The sequence below is a fragment of the Petaurus breviceps genome, unplaced genomic scaffold (assembly GCF_028583685.1).
Source record: "Petaurus breviceps papuanus isolate PSGF00001 unplaced genomic scaffold, PetGlider_PUasm1.0 178, whole genome shotgun sequence".
NCBI classification, from domain to species: Eukaryota; Metazoa; Chordata; class Mammalia; order Diprotodontia; family Petauridae; genus Petaurus; species Petaurus breviceps.
Genome location: NW_027185777.1, coordinates 15,243,135 through 15,261,967, shown reverse-complemented (window position 1 = coordinate 15,261,967; position 18,833 = coordinate 15,243,135). Strand labels below are relative to the sequence as shown.

Sequence of the window (18,833 nt, the reverse complement as noted above, 5' to 3'; positions counted from 1 at the left end):
ATTAGACTTAAAAGTGTGTACAGACCTTCTCACACCAGCACGCCCCTGCATTTCTAGAAACACTGTTTGAGAAAAATGATACTTTGTAACTTTATTTTCCTTGCCTCTTTTTAATTTTCTGCAATATGACTAATGGAGAAATACGTCTGCGTGACTTCACCGGATGCCAAGTCACGTGTCTTCTCCGGGGTGGGGTAGGGGCGGGAGAGGGATAGTCCGGAACTCAACCTTTTAAAAAGTGTATATTAAAAATCAGTAATAATTTTTTTTAATTGAGCTCAGCAGGGGGGTAGTAGAAGACGCTGCAATGACGTCACCACCTGGTGACCGTAGACCAACAACGATAATCACGATAATAAAAAAATAATTATAATAACATCGTCTTTCCAGGCTGGCAAAGCGCTCTGTTTCCATTGGTACATTTAGGCCCCACGACGCCCCTAATTGTTAACAGCGCTGGTGGACAGAGCGCTCTCAGGTGTGCAGAGGGCGTCACGGATCTCGTTGGAGCTTTAGAACAACCCGGGGGGAAGGGGAGGGGGAGAGCCGGTATTTCTTTTGTCCATTCTATAGATGTGGACACTGAGACCCGGAGGGGGTCACTGTCCCGAGCATCACAGCTGTCACGTGGCAGTGGTGTATTTCGAACTCGCTGCGCCGCGCGCACCTGGGTGAGCGACCTGGAGGCCGCTCTGCGGTTCGAAGCTCCCACTTGAAAGATGCGAGAGGCCCGACGGGAGGGAGAGGAGGGGAGAATGCACGCCTCGCTCCCTACGCGCCCCGCCCCCGGGGAATGTTTATGAAAATGACGTGCGTTTGCTCCTCCTCCCTCCTGTCCCCTTCTCCGTCTCCTCCAATCAGAACCCAGTCTCGCTTCCGGGCCCTGGAGCGGTCGCTATGACAACCGATGCCAGGCTCAGCGCCCCAGCTTCACTCCCGCTGCCAGCTGCTGGGCGGAGACGCACAAGTCTGGGCCCGAGAGCGCCAGGCTGTACAGGGCACAGATGGATGAGCCCAACAGCCCCGAGCTTCTACGGGTGGAGTCATGGGGCCCGCCGGCCTGCGCGGAGCAATGGAAGAAGTTCCACACCTTTCCATTAGAGGACCAGTTGGAATACTGCGATTTCGACCCTCGGTAACTAGAGGCTCCCGAGCGCCCAGCTGCAGACCCCTTTCCTGTAAACTTAACCTCAGGCTTTGGGAAGCGCTCCCAGTCCCGGCCTTGGCCTTAGCCCGAAATGCATCTCAGAAACACCTTAGACTTCACAGCTCCCAGCCCTCCGGCCTCCCTTCGTGCCCCTCTGGTCCAGGACCGTACCTCCACACGCTCCTCCATCCCTGCCCCTCCCAGATTTCATCGCCTTCGTGCATTCACACCTGCAAGGTACCTTCAGAGGTCACCAGGTCCACCCCCCTTCTTTTACAGATGAGGAAACTAAGGCCAGTGACAGTGTCACACAGTGTCAGAGTCCACACTTGAACCGAGGGTACCTGATTGCAAAGACGATCTTGATTTCTACCATCTCGTATTCTATAACCTTTGATATCCCCGACTCCCCCAAACTCATGACCAAGAACAGGTAGCTCCAGGTGGACCAAGAACAGTAGAACTTACTGAGTTCTTGTTGCCCAGGTGCTCTAGGTACCTTGTTTGTGTAGTGTGGACCTCTTCTCTGAATGATATTTTTAAATGAATAAAATAAAATACATAGGATTACAAAGGAAGCCAATTATTTTGAAATACAGTTATCAACATATTTAAAAAGAAAAGTTCACTGGCAGTCAGATTAACAACCCCTTCTCTAGAGACAGGCTTTCAGTCCATATCTACTTGGACTGGAATCAGGATCAGAAATATAGAACTGGACAAGACTTCAAAGGTTATCATTTTACAAATGATGAAACTAAGTCCCCAAAAGATTGTGATTTGCCCAAGGGGTCCCTGGCAAAAAGTAGCAGAGTATTTGGGCACAGGTCCTTCCACTTTAAATCCATTGTTCTTACAACTAGACCAGCAGGCCTCCTTATCTGGGTTCCAAATTCCAGCTCTGCTATTTATACCAATCTAAGCTGAAGAATGTGGTTTAACCTCTGTGGGACTCAATTTCCTATCTATTTAAAAGGAAAGGATGGTACCCAGATGATGTCAATAGTCTATTGTTATCTTAACAGCCAAAAAGAGCAAGGGTGCTTGAAATGGCTCTGAACCAATGATCTCTCAGTTTCTTATGAGACACAAGGATAGTTTAAAATATTCTAAAGAAAGATGGAGCAATCATTCACTATAAACAAATGCCCTCTTTGTTCAGCACATGCTTTTTCACACTTAGAAAAACACTCATACTGTAGGAAGATCAAACTTGGGTCTTAACTGCTTGTAATCCTTGAAGATTCTGGTAGCCATTTTTTAAAATAGCATGTGGAGATTGGCCAAAATACAAGTTTAATTTAAAAAATTTCAGCGGCAAACACAGAAAAATTTTACCAGCATTCCTCATTAAAAAAACAAAAACAAAAAACAAAACAAAACAAAAACGACCACCAAGACCACAGCTTCCTATAGTCACTAAACCTAAATGTCTATGCCAAATTCTATTTATCGACCATATCCTTATTGGTGGAGTGAATTGTATATGTCACAACTTTTAAAAAAGAATAACCTTTTTTTTAAAGGCAGGACAAGTACTCAGGAACTTTCTCATCCCTTGCCCACCTTTCCACCCATTTGACCTCTTAAGAAACGATAGATCCAATGGAAGAGCTATGATTAGATACTGATTGTTTTTTGATTCCAGGATGTGTTTATTGTCTCTGCCTATGAGTCAGGAATCCAAAAGTCTGAGAATTGTGTGAGAGCCTCCAGGATTGGAACAGAAAGCAACAGCTCAGTGTTGAATAAAGATCCAGACTGAAATCACTGTAGGCTATGAGGGCTCAGGGAAGGTACCATGGCAGTTTACGCAGAAGAGTCTTGGGACTGTAGCTTCTCCAGAGAGAAGGGGGTATAGATGAAAGTTCTGATCAAGAGGGTTGAAAATTCATCTTTATTAATAAGGAAAGAATAAGCCATTAAGGACAGGTGGGTGGAACAGTGGATAGAGTGTCAGACTTGGAATCAGAAAGACATGAGTTCAAATATGATCTCAGATATTTGCTAGCTGTGTGACCCTGGGCAAATCACTTTACTCTTTTTGCCTCAGTTTTCTTATCTATAAAATGAACTGGAGGAGGAAATGGCAAACCACTCCAATAACTTTGCCAAGAAAGCCCCAAAGTCACAAAGAGTTGGACACAAATGAACAACAACAGACATTTTAACTGCTTGATGAGTTTGCTACTAACAAACTGGGACAAGGGATGAGGTTAAAGGGAGAAATGGGATAAGACACTGTATTTTTCCCTTCTTGATAGAAGCAACTCCATTTTAGAGTAAGCCTCTGTTTCAGTATGAAAGTACAGGCACATTTAATCCTGTATTTTGTCTTCCTCTATCCCAGTTTTTGTGCAAGAACAACCAAAAAACATAGACTTCCACCATTTTAACAGCCCCTTCCCTTAAATATAACAGACTAGAATTCTCTACAATCATCCCACCCCCAAGGACAAACTAGCAGATTAAGAAATCTCTGGCCCTTTCCCTAAACACAGCTACCCCAAGCCTAATGACTGACAAATTGTGAACCCAGCATATCTGTGTTTTTTCTATACTAGAGTATCCCTGGGAAATGGTTAATATTCAGAAGCCCATAGAGACAACCTTCTCCATGTGCCAGTGGATTTATATGTTGGTTTATAATAATGTATAGCATAAGTCTTTCACTCACTTGTATTGTAAATGGAAATAATGTAGGTTTTCTTTTTATGACAACAGCAAAAAGCATAGAAGACAGGTCAAAGGCAGGAAGATGTTTCCAAGGTCTGAGCCTTTGAAATTATCTTTGACTGAATTAGTCAATATCTCTTTGGAATATTTTGAGCTGAGATTATTTCTTATGAGAAAGTGAGAGATGGTTGGTTCAATGCCACTAGTGAGTGCCCTTGTCCTTTTGCCTGCTAGGATAACAAACATAGGGCTAGAATAGACCATCACCACTCTTTTTTTTAAATAGCTGAGGAAACTGGGTTCCAGAGAAGTTAAAGAAGGGTAACTTTCCTATATTTCCATTCCACACTGTTTACTTTAAAAAAAGTCTATGTAATAAACACTACATATTTTCAAAACTACCCAGCTTTTCTGTGCTTCCTTCTGAGCTTTCTTTTGTCTCTGCTATATACTTAAAAAATTTCCCTTCCTCTCTACCCCACACTGCAGAAGGCCACCATCTGACATAGATATGAATATATATATATATGTGTGTGTGTGTGTACATATATACATATATGTAAAACCATACTATGCATACTTCTGTTTATTACTTTTTCTCTGGAGGTAGAAAGCATCTTCTTTTATAAGTGCTTTGTAGTTGATCTGAGTATTTATATTAATCAAAATAATTAGTTATTCATAGTTGGTTCTTCAATCAATATTGCTAACTAAATACATCATTCTTTTGCTACTGTTCATTTCACTCTTCATTATTTCTTGAAAGTCTTTTCCATGGTTTTCTAAAATCAACCAGCTCATCATTTCTTACAGCACAGTAGTATTCCATTACATTCATATACCACAACTTGTTCAGCCATTCCCCAATTGATGGGCATCCCCTCAATTTCCAGTTCTTTGCTACCACAAAGAGCTGCTATAAATATTTTAGAATCTAGAGGTTCTTTTACTTTTCTCCTAATCACCTTGGGAAACAGACCTAGTAGTGGTATTGCTGGGTCAAAGGGTATACACAGGGGCGGCTAGGTGACGTAGTGAGTAAAGCACTGGCCCCGGAGTCAGGAGGCCCTGGAGTCAGGAGAACCCGAGTTCGGTTCCAGCCTCAGACACTTAACTTAACACCCACATAAAAAAACTAGCCATGCAACCTTGGGTAAGTTACTTAACCCCAATTGCCCTCTAAAAGGCAAAAAAAAAAAAAAAACAAACAAACCAAAAAACCCAACTCCAAAGGGTATACACAGATTTATAATTCTTTGGGCATAATTCCAGATTGCTCTCCAGAACAGTTGGATCCATCCACAGTTCCACCAATAGTATATTAGTGTCCCAATTTTTCCACATCTCCTCCAACATGTCATTGTCCTCTTCTATCATTTTAGCCAATATGATAGATGTACGATGATATCTCACAGTTGTTTTAATTTGCATTTCTCTAATCAATAATAATTTAGAGCATTTTTCATATGACTATATATCTTTTTTATTCATCAAAAAACTGCCTGTTCATATCCTTTGACCATTTATCAACTGGGGAATGATTCATATTCTTATAAATTTAACAGTTATCTATATATTTGAGACATGAACCTTTTATCTGAGAAAATGTTTGCAAAATTTCCTCCCAAATTTTCTGCTTTTCTTCTAATCTTGGTTACATTGGTTTTATTTGTAAAAACAAACAAACAAAAACTGCATCTTTCAAATTTAATATGATGAAGATTATCCATTTTACATCTCACAATACTCTCTCTCTTGTTTATTCCTAAATTCTCCTATCCATAGGCATGTGCTCCCATGTTCTTCTAATTTTCTTGTGATATATCCCTTTATATCTAGATTATATCCACTTTGACCTTATCTTGTTAAATGGTGTAAGATATTGGTCCATGCCCAATTTCTGCCAGACTGCTTTCCAGATTTCCCGATAATGTTTACCAATGTGTGAATTCTTATCCAAAAGCTTAAATCTTTACATTTGTCAAACACAAGGTAATTATAATCATTTTGTACTGTATTGTATGTCCACTCTGTCCCATTGAACTACCTTTCTATTTCTTAGTACCAGATAGTTTTGAGAATTACTACCTTCGAATATAGTTTAAGATCTGGTACTGATAAACCTCCTTCCTTTACATTTTTGAAAATTAATTCCTTCATATTCTTGACCTTTTGTTCTTCTAAGTGAATTTAGTTTTTATTTTTTTCTAGCTCAAATAATTTTTGGTAATTTATTTGGGTAATATTGAATAAGTAGATTAATTTAGGTAAAATGGTCATTTTTATTACATTGGTTCTGCCCAACGATGAACTATGACTATTTTTCCAATTATTTAAATCTGACTTTATTTGTATAAAAAGTGTTTTTAAATTGTTTTCATATAGTTCCTGTGTTTGTCTTGGCAGGTTTACTCCTAGGTATTTTATATTGTCTAGAGTTATTTTAAATGAGTTATCTCTTTCTATCTCTTCTTGCAGGACTTTGTCAGTAATATATAGAATTGCTGATGACTTACATTGGTTTAGTTTATATCCTGCTACTTTGCTAATGTTATTAATTATTTCAACTAACTTTTTAGTTGAATCTCTAGGATTTTCCAAGTATATCATCATATCTAGGACAAAAAGAGATCGTTTTATTACCTCATTGCCCGTTCTGATTTCTTCAATTTCTTTTTTTTTCTCTTATTGCTACTGCTAGCATTTGTAATACAGTATTGAATAATATGGGTGACAGTAGGAATCCCTATTTTGCTCCTGATCTCATTGGTAAGATTTCAAATTTATCCCCATTACAAACAATGCCTGCTGATGGTTTTAGGTAGATATTTCTTAAAAGGAAAAATCCATTTCTACCTATGCTAAAAGTGTTTTGTTAGGAATCAGCATTGTATTTTATGAAAAGCTTTTTCTGCATCTATTTGTCATATGATTGTTATGGATATAACCAGTGATGTTAATGGTTCTCCTTATGTTAAACCATCCCTGCATTCCTGGTATAAATCTCACTTGGTCACAATGTATAATCTTTGTGACAGATTATTGTAGTCAGTATTTTATTTAGGATTTTTGTGTCCCTATTCATTAATGAAATTGGTCTATAATTTTCTTTCTCTATTTTTGCTCTTCCTGGCTTAGATATCAGCACCATATATGTTTTATAAAAAGAGTTTGGAAGGACTCCTTCTTTGCCTATTAATTAAAATAATTTAATATTGGAATTAGTTGATCTTTAAATGTTTGGTAGAATTCACTTGTAAAGTCATCTGGCCCTGATGCTTTTTCCTTAGGACACTAATATATGGCCTGTTCAGTTTCTTTTTCTAAAATAGATTTATTTAGATATTTCCTCTTCTGTTAATCTAGGCAGTTTATATTTTTGTAAGTATTTCTCCATTGCACTTTAGTTGTTAAATTTATTGGCATATAATTGGGCAAAGTAAGTCCTTATAATTGCTTTGATTTCATCTTCATTAGTGATATTTTTTGATCATTTTTGATATTAGGGATTTAGTTTTCTTCTCTCTTTTAAAAAATCATATTAACCAATGATTTATCTATTTTATTACTTTTTTAATAAAACCAACTTCTACTTTTATTAATTCAGTGGTTTTCTTATATTTAATTTTATTAATCTCACCTTTAATTTTTAAGATGTCCATTTTAGAGCTTAATTGGACATTTAAAATTTGTTCTTTTTCTAGTTTTTTTAAAAATTGTATGCACAATTAATTGGCTTGCTGTTCTCTGTTTTATTGATATAAGCATTTAAAGATATAAATTTTCCTCTGATCATTGCTTTTGCTGCATCCCACAGGTTTTGATATATTGTCTCACTATTGCCATTCTTTTTAATGAAATTACTGATTGTTTCTCTGATTTGTTCTTTAACTGACTCATTCTTTAAGATTAGATTGTTTAGTCTCCAATTAATTTTTAATCTGTTCCCATGGTAGCTTATTAAATATAGTTTTTATTACATTGTGATCTGAAAAGGATGCATTTAATATTTCTGCTTTTCTGCATTTAACTATAAAGTTTTTATGCCCAAATATATTGGCAATTTTTGAAAAGTTATCACTGAGAAAAAAAGTGTATTCATTTCTATTCCCATTCAGTTCTCTCCAGACAACTATCGTATCTAACTTGTCTAAGATTCTATTAATCTCCTTGACTTTTTTCTTATTTATTTTTGTTAGATTTACCTAGTTCTGAGAGGGGGAGGTTGAAGCCCCCCATGATTAAAGTTTTACTATTTCCAACTGTAATTCATTTAACTTTCCTTTAAAAATGTGGATGGTATAGCATTTGGTGCCTATAGGTTTAGTACTGACATTGTTTTATTATCTATGGTACCTTTTATCATAATGTAGTTTTTCAATTTATCTCTTTAAATTAAATCTATTTTAGCTTCAACTTTGTGTAAGATCATGATTGTTACCTCTGCTGTTTTTGTATCAGCTGAAGTGTGATAAATTCTACTCCAGTCCCTTATTTTTGCTCTATGCATATCTCTCTTTTAAAAGTGTGTTTTTTGTAAACATGTTGTTGGATTCTGGTTTTTAATCCATTCTGCTATCCATTTCACTTTTATAGGTAAGTTCATCCCATTCACATTCCAAGTTATAATTACTAGTTGTGTTCCTTTCATCCTATTTTTCCTCACTGTTCATCTTTCTCTCCCTCTCTTTTTACCCTATCCCTCCTCAAACTTCTAATTTACTTCTAACCACTGCCTCCCTACTCTGCATCCCTTCTAAGAATGCCTCCCTTATTCTCTCCCCTTACACTCCTATTTCTTGATCTGTACACCTTTCTAAAAACCCCTCCCTTATCCTATCCCCTCACCCCACCATTTTTTTAAGTTAATAAAACTGTTACACCCTTCTAAATGTATATATTTTTCCCTCTTTAACCCAGTTCTGATGAGAATATGATTCTAGTTCTACTAGCCCTCTACCCTCTCCTGCCTCCGCTGTAGCAGTTTTTCCATTCATGCCTCATTTGTTTGAGATAATTGCTCCATTTTAACTCTCCCTGCCCAATTTCATTTTTTAGATCATCCCATAAAACTCAACTCAACCCCAAGTCTTCTATCTATATATGTTCTTTCAAACTATCCAAGTAATAATAACATTCTTAAGAGTTACAGATGTTTTCCCATATAAGTAATAAATTGACCTCATTAAATCTCTGGTAATTAATCTTTCATGTTTGCCTTCTTTTGTTTCTCCTGATTCTTGTGGGTCAAAATTTCTATTCGGTTCTGTTCTTTTCATCACAAATACCTGAAAATCCTTTAATTCATTAAATATCCATTTTCCCCCGTGCAGGGTTATACTCAGCTTTGCTGGGTAAGTTATTCTTGGTTGCAAATCTAGTTCCTTTGCTTTTCAGAATATCATGTTCCATGCCCTTCCATCTTCTAATATAGAATCTGCTAAATCTTGTTTTATCCTTACAGTAGCTCCACAGTATTTAATTTTTCTTTCTCCCTAGTTTCTTTTAGTATTTTCTCCTTTATCTGGGAGTTTCATGGCTATAATATTCCTGTGAATCTTTTTTTCAGGTGGTAATTGATGGATTTTTTCAATTTCTATTTTACACTCTCATTAAAACTTCAGGGCAATTTTCCTTAACAATTTCTTGAAGTATAGTGTCCAGACTCTTATTTTGATCTTAACTTTCAAGTAGTCTGACAATGCTCATATTATCTCTCCTAAGTCTGTTGTTCTCCAGGTAATTTGTTTTTTGAATGAGATATTTCACATTCTCTTTCATGTTTTCATTCTTTTGATTTTGTTTTATTATTTTTTGGTGTCTTGTGATATCATTATTTTACCCATGCCCAATTCTAATTTTTAAGAAGTTATTTTCTTCCATAAGTTTTTGAATTTCTTTTTCTAATTGGTTGACTTTCTTTTCATAATTTTCTTGATTTTCTTCCATTACTTTTATTTTTTCCTAAGTTTTCCTCAATTTCTCTTATTTAATTTTTAAAGTCTTTTTTTTTTTTTTTTTGTTCCAAGAACTCTTTTTGGGCTTCTGACCATTTGGCACTTTTCTTTGAAGTAGAAGTAGCTGTTTTAACTTAACTATCTTCTTCTGAGTTTGAAGTTATACCTTCTCTATCACTAAAGTAGCTATCTACAATCAGGTATTTCCCCTTTGCTTACAAATTTTTTTTAGTGTCTTACTTCTTGGCTATAAACTTTGCGTCAGAGTTGGTCTGTAGACCAGAGGTGTATGGAATAACATTTCCGGCTTCAGGTTTTTTGTGCTGTTGTATTCTGAGCTCTATCTGGGGGCCTGACCTCAGTATTATCTGTCCCTGAGCCTCTCCTCCACCCCTGCACCTCCACCAGGCCCCCCAGCAATGCTATCACCTTGCTGGTGCAGTCTCTCCTATGACTGAAAGCTTTAACCCACTCTTCTGCCCAGGAACCAAAGCCAGGGATTCTGTTCTTTTGTGAGTGCCCACAGCCAACAGGAGCTAGACCACACTCACTGGCCTGTGCTTGCTCCTCCTCACCCACAGCTGCAGCCTGGGACTACACCTGGGCCCTGGGTCCAGCACCAGTGGAGGGCCCAGTAGCCTCTGGACCCCTACCACAACACTGTCAGGGAAGGAAGGTTCCTGAAGGTGAGGCTGCCCCAACACAGCTGCCCCCAGGGCTTGTCATATGTGATTCTGCCTGATCTGCCTGGAGATATTTGCACTTCAGTCAGGTCAGACCCATTCTGGCTGGGGAAGGGGTAGAGTAGGGGTTAGGTCTTTCCCAGCATCCTCCCAAATCATCTTAGGATTCATGGCTTTACCCAGACTTTTAATTCTTTCTGCCATTATTTTAAATCGTGGGGGGACACTGGGAAACCAAGGTAGTTTCTGACCTTATTCTGCCATCTTCCCAGAATCCTTTCTTCAGGATAACTTCTAAGACCCAGGGAACACCTAGGAGCCACCAAGTAAGCAAGAATAGGATTTCAGCAGCTCTCCCCATCCCCACCCCTCCAGCCCAAACTGGACCAAGGCCAGAGACTCTGGAGTGAGAAAAGTATCCTTGAAGGTCAAAAACCCAAGGGAACACTAGTGTGCAGTGAGGATGGAATGATATTAGGGTTCTAGAAGGGCTGAGGTCTAACAGCTATCAACTTTGATATATTGTAATTTTTTTCAGATTGATTTTGAGGGGTTTTGGGGTGCTTGCATTGAAGCAAAATAACTGTTGATGTTTCACATTGAAATTTTCCCGTATCAGTCATGGAAGAAATTAAACTTTTTTTACTTAGAGATTTTCTAACAAATTCACTCTAAAAAAACAACCCTCCATATTTTTTAGTTTTTCTGTAGCAGTGCATGCCCACATGGGTGCACACACACGCACACCCACCACCATCACCAACACCACCACACCACACACATAATGTGCAAGGATAAGTTTGTATCATAAAATTTTTGTTAAACATACTTTTCCTAACATTAGAAAGGTACTTGTTTTTTTTTTCTGACTCCCATGTCACAATCTCTTTTAAAAAACTGATATTGATAATAGCATGTGTTTTTGTTTTTAAAGCAAGTTTTTATTCTGAAGGAAGGGTGAGAGAGAGAGAGAGAGAGAGAGAGAGAGAGAGAGAGAGAGAGAGGAGAGAAGGGGAAAGAGAGAAGGAGAGAGAAAAGAGGGGAGAGAGGGAGAGAGAGAAGGAAAGCGAGAGAGAGAGAGAGAGAGAGAGAGAGAAATCTTATTACCGTGGATGGTCAGGGTCATCAGAAAGAAGAGTGTAGCCTCAAAATGTCAATCATTTTTAGAATAAATACAAAGTGATTTTTCTTTGATCATTAATCTTTAGAGTTTCTTTTAATGACACTTTTAAGTTATTTTTGTTCAGCCATGCACATAAACTTAGAGGTTCCTAAGCTCAGGATACAAAATTAATGTTAGGGCCCTAAAAAATCATGCTCTGGAAAAGCAGAAAATTTCATTTGAATTAAGATTGACCAATTATTACTATTTCCTGTTGCTACCAAAAGATAACTGCCATTACTTCTATATTTGTAGGCATTTTTCTGTCTCTGCTTTCAAACATTATCTTTATGATATTTTTGATCATAGTAAAAGCTAATAAGATATTTGGATAGACTTCAGAGTGTTTTTTTAAGAGGCAGCAAAGTGACATTTCAGTGCACAGATTACTGGGCCTAGGAGTTAGAAAGACCTGAGTTCAAATCCCACCTCAGATAATTGCTAACTGTGTGACTCTGAGCAAGTCATTTAACCAATGTCTGCTTCAGTTTCCTTATCTGTTAAATGGGGATAATAATAGCACCTACCTTCCAGGGTGGTTGTAAGGATCACATGAGATAATATTCGTAAATCACTTAGCATAGTTCCTGGTACATAGTATGCATTATGTAAGTATTAACTATTATTATTATTGTTGTTGTTATTATTATATTCTGAAAGCTTTTTAGAATTAACTTGACTGTCTTAGTTGTATATACATGTAACTTAACAGGTTTCCCCAAATTTCCCAGAAATTCTATTTACATGCGTCATGTTTCAAAGAACTTAAAATATGGAGCTTCCCAATTTGCAAAACAGATAATTTTGGGGGTGCTTTTATTGCAGTATAAGGAACTCTGAATTTTGAGTCAGAAGTCTCAGATTCAAATGTGCCCTCTGCTACTAAATCACTGTGAGAACGTAGGCAATTCACTTAAACTCACCGGGATTCAGTATCCTCAAACTTTAAGATGAGGAAGTTGGAATCGATGATGTTATTATGGTTATTCCAACCTTAAATCTTATGGTGTCTAACCAATGATCTATAACTAACTCCTTTAATAAGCCCCCTAATGAACTTGGATCCCTGATATTATCAATATGGATTCTCCCTCTCCAAGTTGAATATCGCAACCCATTCCCATCCCATGTGATTATTGCCCATAAATCATCAATTGAGCCATCCATCAGCCAAGTGGTACAGTGGATAGAGTGCCAGGCCTGGAGTCACTGTTAATAAGAGAATACTATAGAAATCAGCAGATCTTTTCCATTTTATATATAGTTGTTGTCTGCTTACTTTCCTTTATAAATGCCTTTGGGATGCTTTAGGTTGGTTGGATTCCCACCACAATTTCTTCCTGATTCTGTTTCTTCCTTACCTTCTTGCCTCCCAACTACTTTTCCCATGTTTTCAGCAAGCATATTTCCTAAGTCACCTGTGTCTGTTAATTCATTTATGTTATTTATTGCTGAGTCAGCTATCCATCCCTCTGGCTATAGAGTCTTTACATTTTGGGGGTCTCATTTATAGCAAGAAATGTCATTATGGATGTGGTCCCATTCTTCTTGACGATGAAGATTTCTCCTTTCAGAACTAAGAGCTAAATTAATATTTATAGTCAGTCTAAAACTATATGAGGACACACTGATCACTCTCCTCCCACTCTGCAACCGTCACTGTGAAAGCAGAAGAAAGCCCACACAGCATCAAGGACCATGTAAAAAATATATTTGTTTTTTGGTAACATTTTGAGCTCCAATCTGTCTCCCTCCTTTCCTCCCAACCCAACTAGAGAAGGCCAGAATTTGACACAGATAAATCTGTGAAACCACACAATACATGCTTCCATATACCAGTTCTTTCTCTGGAGGTGGATGACATCTTCCTTCAAAAGTCCTTTTGTAGTTAGATTTGAGTATTCATATTACTCAGACTAGGTTGGTCATTCACAGTTATTCAGACAATATTGCTGTTACTGCATACAACATTCTCTTGATTCTTCTTGCTTCACTGTTCATAATTTCATGCAAGTCTTTCCATGTTTTCCCAAAATCAGCCTCACAGTAGTATTCCATCAAAATCATGTAGCACAACTTACCCAGCCATTCCCCAATCAATGGGTATCCCCTCCATTTCCAGTTCTTTTCCATCACAAAGAGAGCTGCTATAAATATTTTAGGACATATTCGTTCTATACTCTACAAGTTTTTCCCTGATCAATCACCTTAGGAAACAGACCTAATATTGGTATCACAGGGTCAGATGTTACGCACAGATTTATAACTCTTTGGGCATAATTCCAGATTGTTCTTCCAAATGGTTGGATCAATCCACAGTTCCACCAACAGTGCATTAGTCCCTTTTTTCCCACATCCCCTCCAACATTTGTTACTTTCCCCTTCTATAGTTTTAGCCAGTCTGATAGATGGGAGATGGATCAAGCAAAGCCCATTCTCTATTTCTTTGTTTCTTAGATTGCTGTAGCCAAATAGTTCATCACCTCCCTCCTCGATAAGTTCCAGTGGCTTATTATGGCCTCCAAGGACAACTATGAAATGCTCTGTCTGGCATTCAAAGCCTTTCATAGCCTAGCTCTCTCCTGCCTTGCTAGGCTTCTTACACCTTATACCCCAACACATTCTCTTTGATCCAGTGACAGATACCACCCTTCTGGCTGTTCCAGGAACAAAACTACAGCATCCCTCTGGCTATCCCTCATGCCTGGAATGTTCTCCCTCCTCCACTCCTGGCTTCCCTTACTACTGGCTTCCCTTACGTCCCAACTAAAATCCCAGTGCCTTTTCTCTGTCATTTCCTATTTCTCCTCTGTATAGTTTGCCTTGTGTATATTGGCTTGCATGTTGTCTTCCCCCTTAGATCGTAAGCTCTATGAGGGCAAGGTTTGTCTTTTGCCTCTTTTTGCATCCTGAGTGCTTAGCATAGTGCCTGGTGTGTAATAGGCACTAAATGAATGTTATGAATTGACTTGAACCTGATTAAGCCTCTTCTTACTTGCCTACTATGGCCCTTAGGCAGCAGACACAGTCTTACAAAGTACTCTCCAGCATGGCTTTGCAGAAGCTGTGCTTCAGGGAGATAAGGCCTTGACAACAGTGACATTCACGAAATGATAGGTATAGGACTCTTGTGTTGGAGAACATCTCCCTTCCTGGTACATTTAAAATTTGATTTGGCTTACAAGAAAAGGTACACACCGCTTTTCAGCAGTCCACATTTTATATAAAGCAATGGTCACCATATTGACGGCTTGTTTGTCTTTTCTCCAGGCTGACCCTTTCAGATGATTTAAAAATAGGCTATTTCAAAACAGATCGTGCTACTCAGACAGATGTCACTGAAGTTTTGGAAATAAGAGAGCTAAGTAATACAACACAAAAACTAGTCAAGGTAATATCTTGACTTTCTTTTAAATTATTTCAATACTTTCAGATCCTTATTATCTTAGTTTGTGTATCCTTCATTGACTTTGTTTGTGTTTCTTGAAATATACTGTTTTATTTTTTCCTTTTAATGACATTCAGCAGCTCTTGGCAGCATTAATTAAACCTCAGTGATGGTTATTTCATCAGTGCATATACTTAACTTCCATTAATATTAATGTATGTTAACATGTGCAATGAAGTGTCGTTCTTGTTTTTCTCCCTGGAATTTGTTATACATCTGTGGAAATTTACTCAATTACATGTAGGGAGAAAAAGATAAACCTGAAGCATATCCATATGTATATGCATAGGTGCATAAACTTCTGTGTATATCTACAGATTATAGTCTAGAGCTGAAAATGAATACAGACGCCATGTATACTCTGTCCCCTTCATTTTAAAGATGAAGAAACTGAACCCCAGGGAAGTTAACTGACTTGCTCTCCCTCCCTAACTATCTTATATTTAGCTCTTTTTTTATTTATTTGTATTTATTCTCTTTATATTTTTATTTGCTATGATCGTATATGTACTTTTTTGTCTGATATGAAATGAAATCAAGCCTGAATTCTCTCTCTCTCTCTCTCCCTCTCTCCCTCTCTCTCTCTCTCTCTCTCTCTCTTTCTCACACACACACACACACACACAGACACATCCCATACCTATACAGGATACTGGTATTTTATATGTATGTGTATATTTGTGTATGTATGTAGATATGTATGTGTATATATGTATATCTACTATATCTATATCTTTATCTAACCTATATCTCTTTATCTTTATCTCTATCTCTATCATCTCTATCTCTATCTCTATATATTGCCAGGAGTATTAGAAAGTTCAAGTATATCTCATCCCCAGAAAAAGCCCTGCAAGTAGATGGAGTAGCTGGTTGCCCACTCATGGTGATTGTATTAGTGCAGCAGGAACCCACCTGGCTTTAAGTATCTTCCCACTCACCCACCATGACAGTCTTCCCTACCTTTGTGGCCTGAAATTCATACCATGAAAACCATTCCTTTGGGATAGATAAGAAAGGGAAGAGCAAAATTAAAAGGCTATCGTTCAAATGATATTTAAATAAGCAAGGCAGTAGGAGTGGGGGTGGGGGGAGTAATGAGAATCACTTTAACCTTTTGACATTGGTAAAAATTAGTTTATTAAATGAATTAATTGTGTCCTTGGAAGACAGCCTGCTTGACCCTGAGGGAAATGGGATAAAGAATAGTTAAGTTGTAATGAAGAAGATAGAGAGTGAGGCTGACATGGAAGCATGGGATGCGAAAGTAAAGAGAGAAGCCATAAGGGGAGCAGGAAAAGCTTGATAAATGCAATTAGATCTGGTTTTGAGTTCAGGCTAGTCTCTCTGAATATGCATTTCCTTATCATCTGTAAAATGGAAGAAGGAAAGGGTTGTAATGTTTTCAGTACTTAATCCTCACTCAATAATAGGGCTGTTGATTGTTAAATGAGATCCAGATCTGAAAAGCCCTTTGTAATAGTAAAGCACCATATTAATGTGAAGTGCTGTGCAATTATGTCCTGGGTTCACATCCTATGGGCATTTATTTGCCTTCATAACATGGAGCAAGTCACTTAACCTCTTTGGGCCTCAGTTTCCTTCTCTGTAAAATGAAAGAGTTGAGCTAGATGACCTTCAAGGTTCCTTCTAGGTCTAAATCTGTCGTCTGATGATTCAGTAATTATATCATCATAAGAGACAGGGAGGGAAGGATATATCTCTTAGGGCAGGGAAGGTCTCTGTCTGCTTCAATCTCCTCACCTATAAGATGGGCATGATGATAGCACCCATGCTCGTTGTGAGGACAGAATAAGATAATATTTGTAAGTGTTTTGGGAACCTTAAAGACCATATAAATGCTAGTTATTATTGTTTTTATTGCAATGGGTTTCTCAACCTAGGAACCTTGCATGTGGGAACTGTGTGGAAAATACCTAGTCTACTTTAAAACCTAATAATACATAATTTAATTTTTTTAGCTTATTAATCTCCTTCAACGAGATTTTAAATATCTTAAAACATACCTCGAGATGCAGTTTGAGGACCGCCTGAAAGAAGAATCTATGAAACTCTATAAAAACCTACAGATGATTATTCAAGAAATAGTAGCTCTTCATGAAAAGGTACAATTCTGATCATCCCTATTCTAGTTAGATGAGTGGGTCCTGTTGGGTTATTTTTTTTTTTATTTAGTACCACCATGAAGGAATCAAATAAGGGTAACAGATTGATCTGTACATATGAGGTCCCCATTCTGTGCTTTGAGGTGCCCTCCCATGACGGGGATAGAGCCAGAGAGAGCAGTGATGATTGCCCTTCTTTGAGGAACTTTCCAAGACCTTGGCCTCATGAGAGCTTCCTGTCTAAAACAAAGAGTAGCCAGAACTTGATGCTGGCTGCCATCTTGAATTGGAATAAGATTCTTGATCATTTTATTTTTAATGCAGTTATAATTATGATAAGAAGCAGATATACTCTAACTTTTGATGATTCGGGAGCTGCTTATCCAGTTTATGAATTATACCTCTGTCTTCTCCCTATTCTTCTTGCTCAACATTTTACTGTGTATGGTGCCTCTACCACAAAGGACAGGGATAAGGAGATAATATGAAATTCAGATGGATCTTTGTTACATTTTCAACAGCTTTAGGGAAGACAGTTTAAACTATTGCCTAGAATGAAATTTTAGAATTAACTGTGGACTTTCTTTGCCCATATAATCCCTGTCTTCTTGGATTATTTATTAGCTATTGGATTAGAAATCAAATTAGATAAAGTAGAAATAGATGTGATATGAAGTATGAAGAAAAGTGATTCCAACTGAAAGTTTCCAACTGATAGGAATAATGTAAGTAGCAGTTGCATATTATGAAAATTATCCTGGTGGGTGTGGTTAGAATGTGCTAATCATTTCATCTGCATTGGTAATACAGAATGAGAACACAATGAGAAAAAGCTTCTACAAGCAGCTGTGTGATGCCATTGCTTCAATCAGAGGAGCCTATTCGGTAGGTCTTGTAATAATGGAATGTTCCCACTGGGACCCCATTTTCAGGTAGGTTACCTGAATTTCAGGGCCTGGTTTTTTACTTCCAAATTTGCCATCTTAAAATTAACCCAGCAGCAAGCAGACCCTAGGATAATTAAAATTACTTAATCTGTTTATCGATTTATAGTGGCAGATTATATATCTGCCAGTAAATGCATGGGTGCTCCCCAAATTGCCCCCTTTCTTATATAAAGATTCATGGAAAACTGAATCAGTAATTATAATTATAATAATAGTTAACATTTATATTGCACTTATTATGTGCAAGGAACTGTGCTAAGCATTTTTTTTTTTTAAAGCAATCAGGGTTAAGTAACTTGCTCAAGGTTACACGGCCAGTTATTCCTGGGTGTGGTGCTGAGTATCTGAGCCCGGATTTGATCCAGGTAATCCCAACACTGGAGCCGGTGCTCTTACTCGCTGAGCCACCTGGCCGCCCCTAAGCAATTGGGGTTAAGTAACTTGCTCAAGGTTACAAGGCCAGGTGTTTCTGGGTGGGTGCTAAGTGTCTGAGCCCGGGATTCAATCTCCAGGTCTTCTCAACACTGGAGCCGGTGCTCTTACTCGCTGTGCTACCTGGCCGCCCTGTGCTAAGCATTTTAACAATTATTATCTCATTCAATCCTCACAACAATCCTGGGAGGTGGTGCTATTATTATCCCCTTTTGACAGATGTTTGAGGCAAACAGAGGTTACGTGACTTGGCCA

The 18,833-nt window shown here is 37.9% G+C and overlaps 1 protein-coding gene across 1 annotated transcript in view; it reads left to right on the top strand.

The window, feature by feature from the left end:
- The first annotated feature begins 719 nt into the window (after nucleotides 1–719).
- The window catches only part of CUNH10orf67 (chromosome unknown C10orf67 homolog), a 111,077-nt gene continuing 92,963 nt past the window's right edge, over nucleotides 720–18,833 (top strand). The window contains exons 1-5 of the mRNA XM_069086120.1: nucleotides 720–777; nucleotides 862–1,135; nucleotides 14,896–15,016; nucleotides 17,056–17,199; nucleotides 18,010–18,084. Coding sequence (XP_068942221.1) covers nucleotides 720–777; nucleotides 862–1,135; nucleotides 14,896–15,016; nucleotides 17,056–17,199; nucleotides 18,010–18,084 — 672 coding nt within the window. The remainder of the gene's footprint in view (nucleotides 778–861; nucleotides 1,136–14,895; nucleotides 15,017–17,055; nucleotides 17,200–18,009; nucleotides 18,085–18,833) is intronic.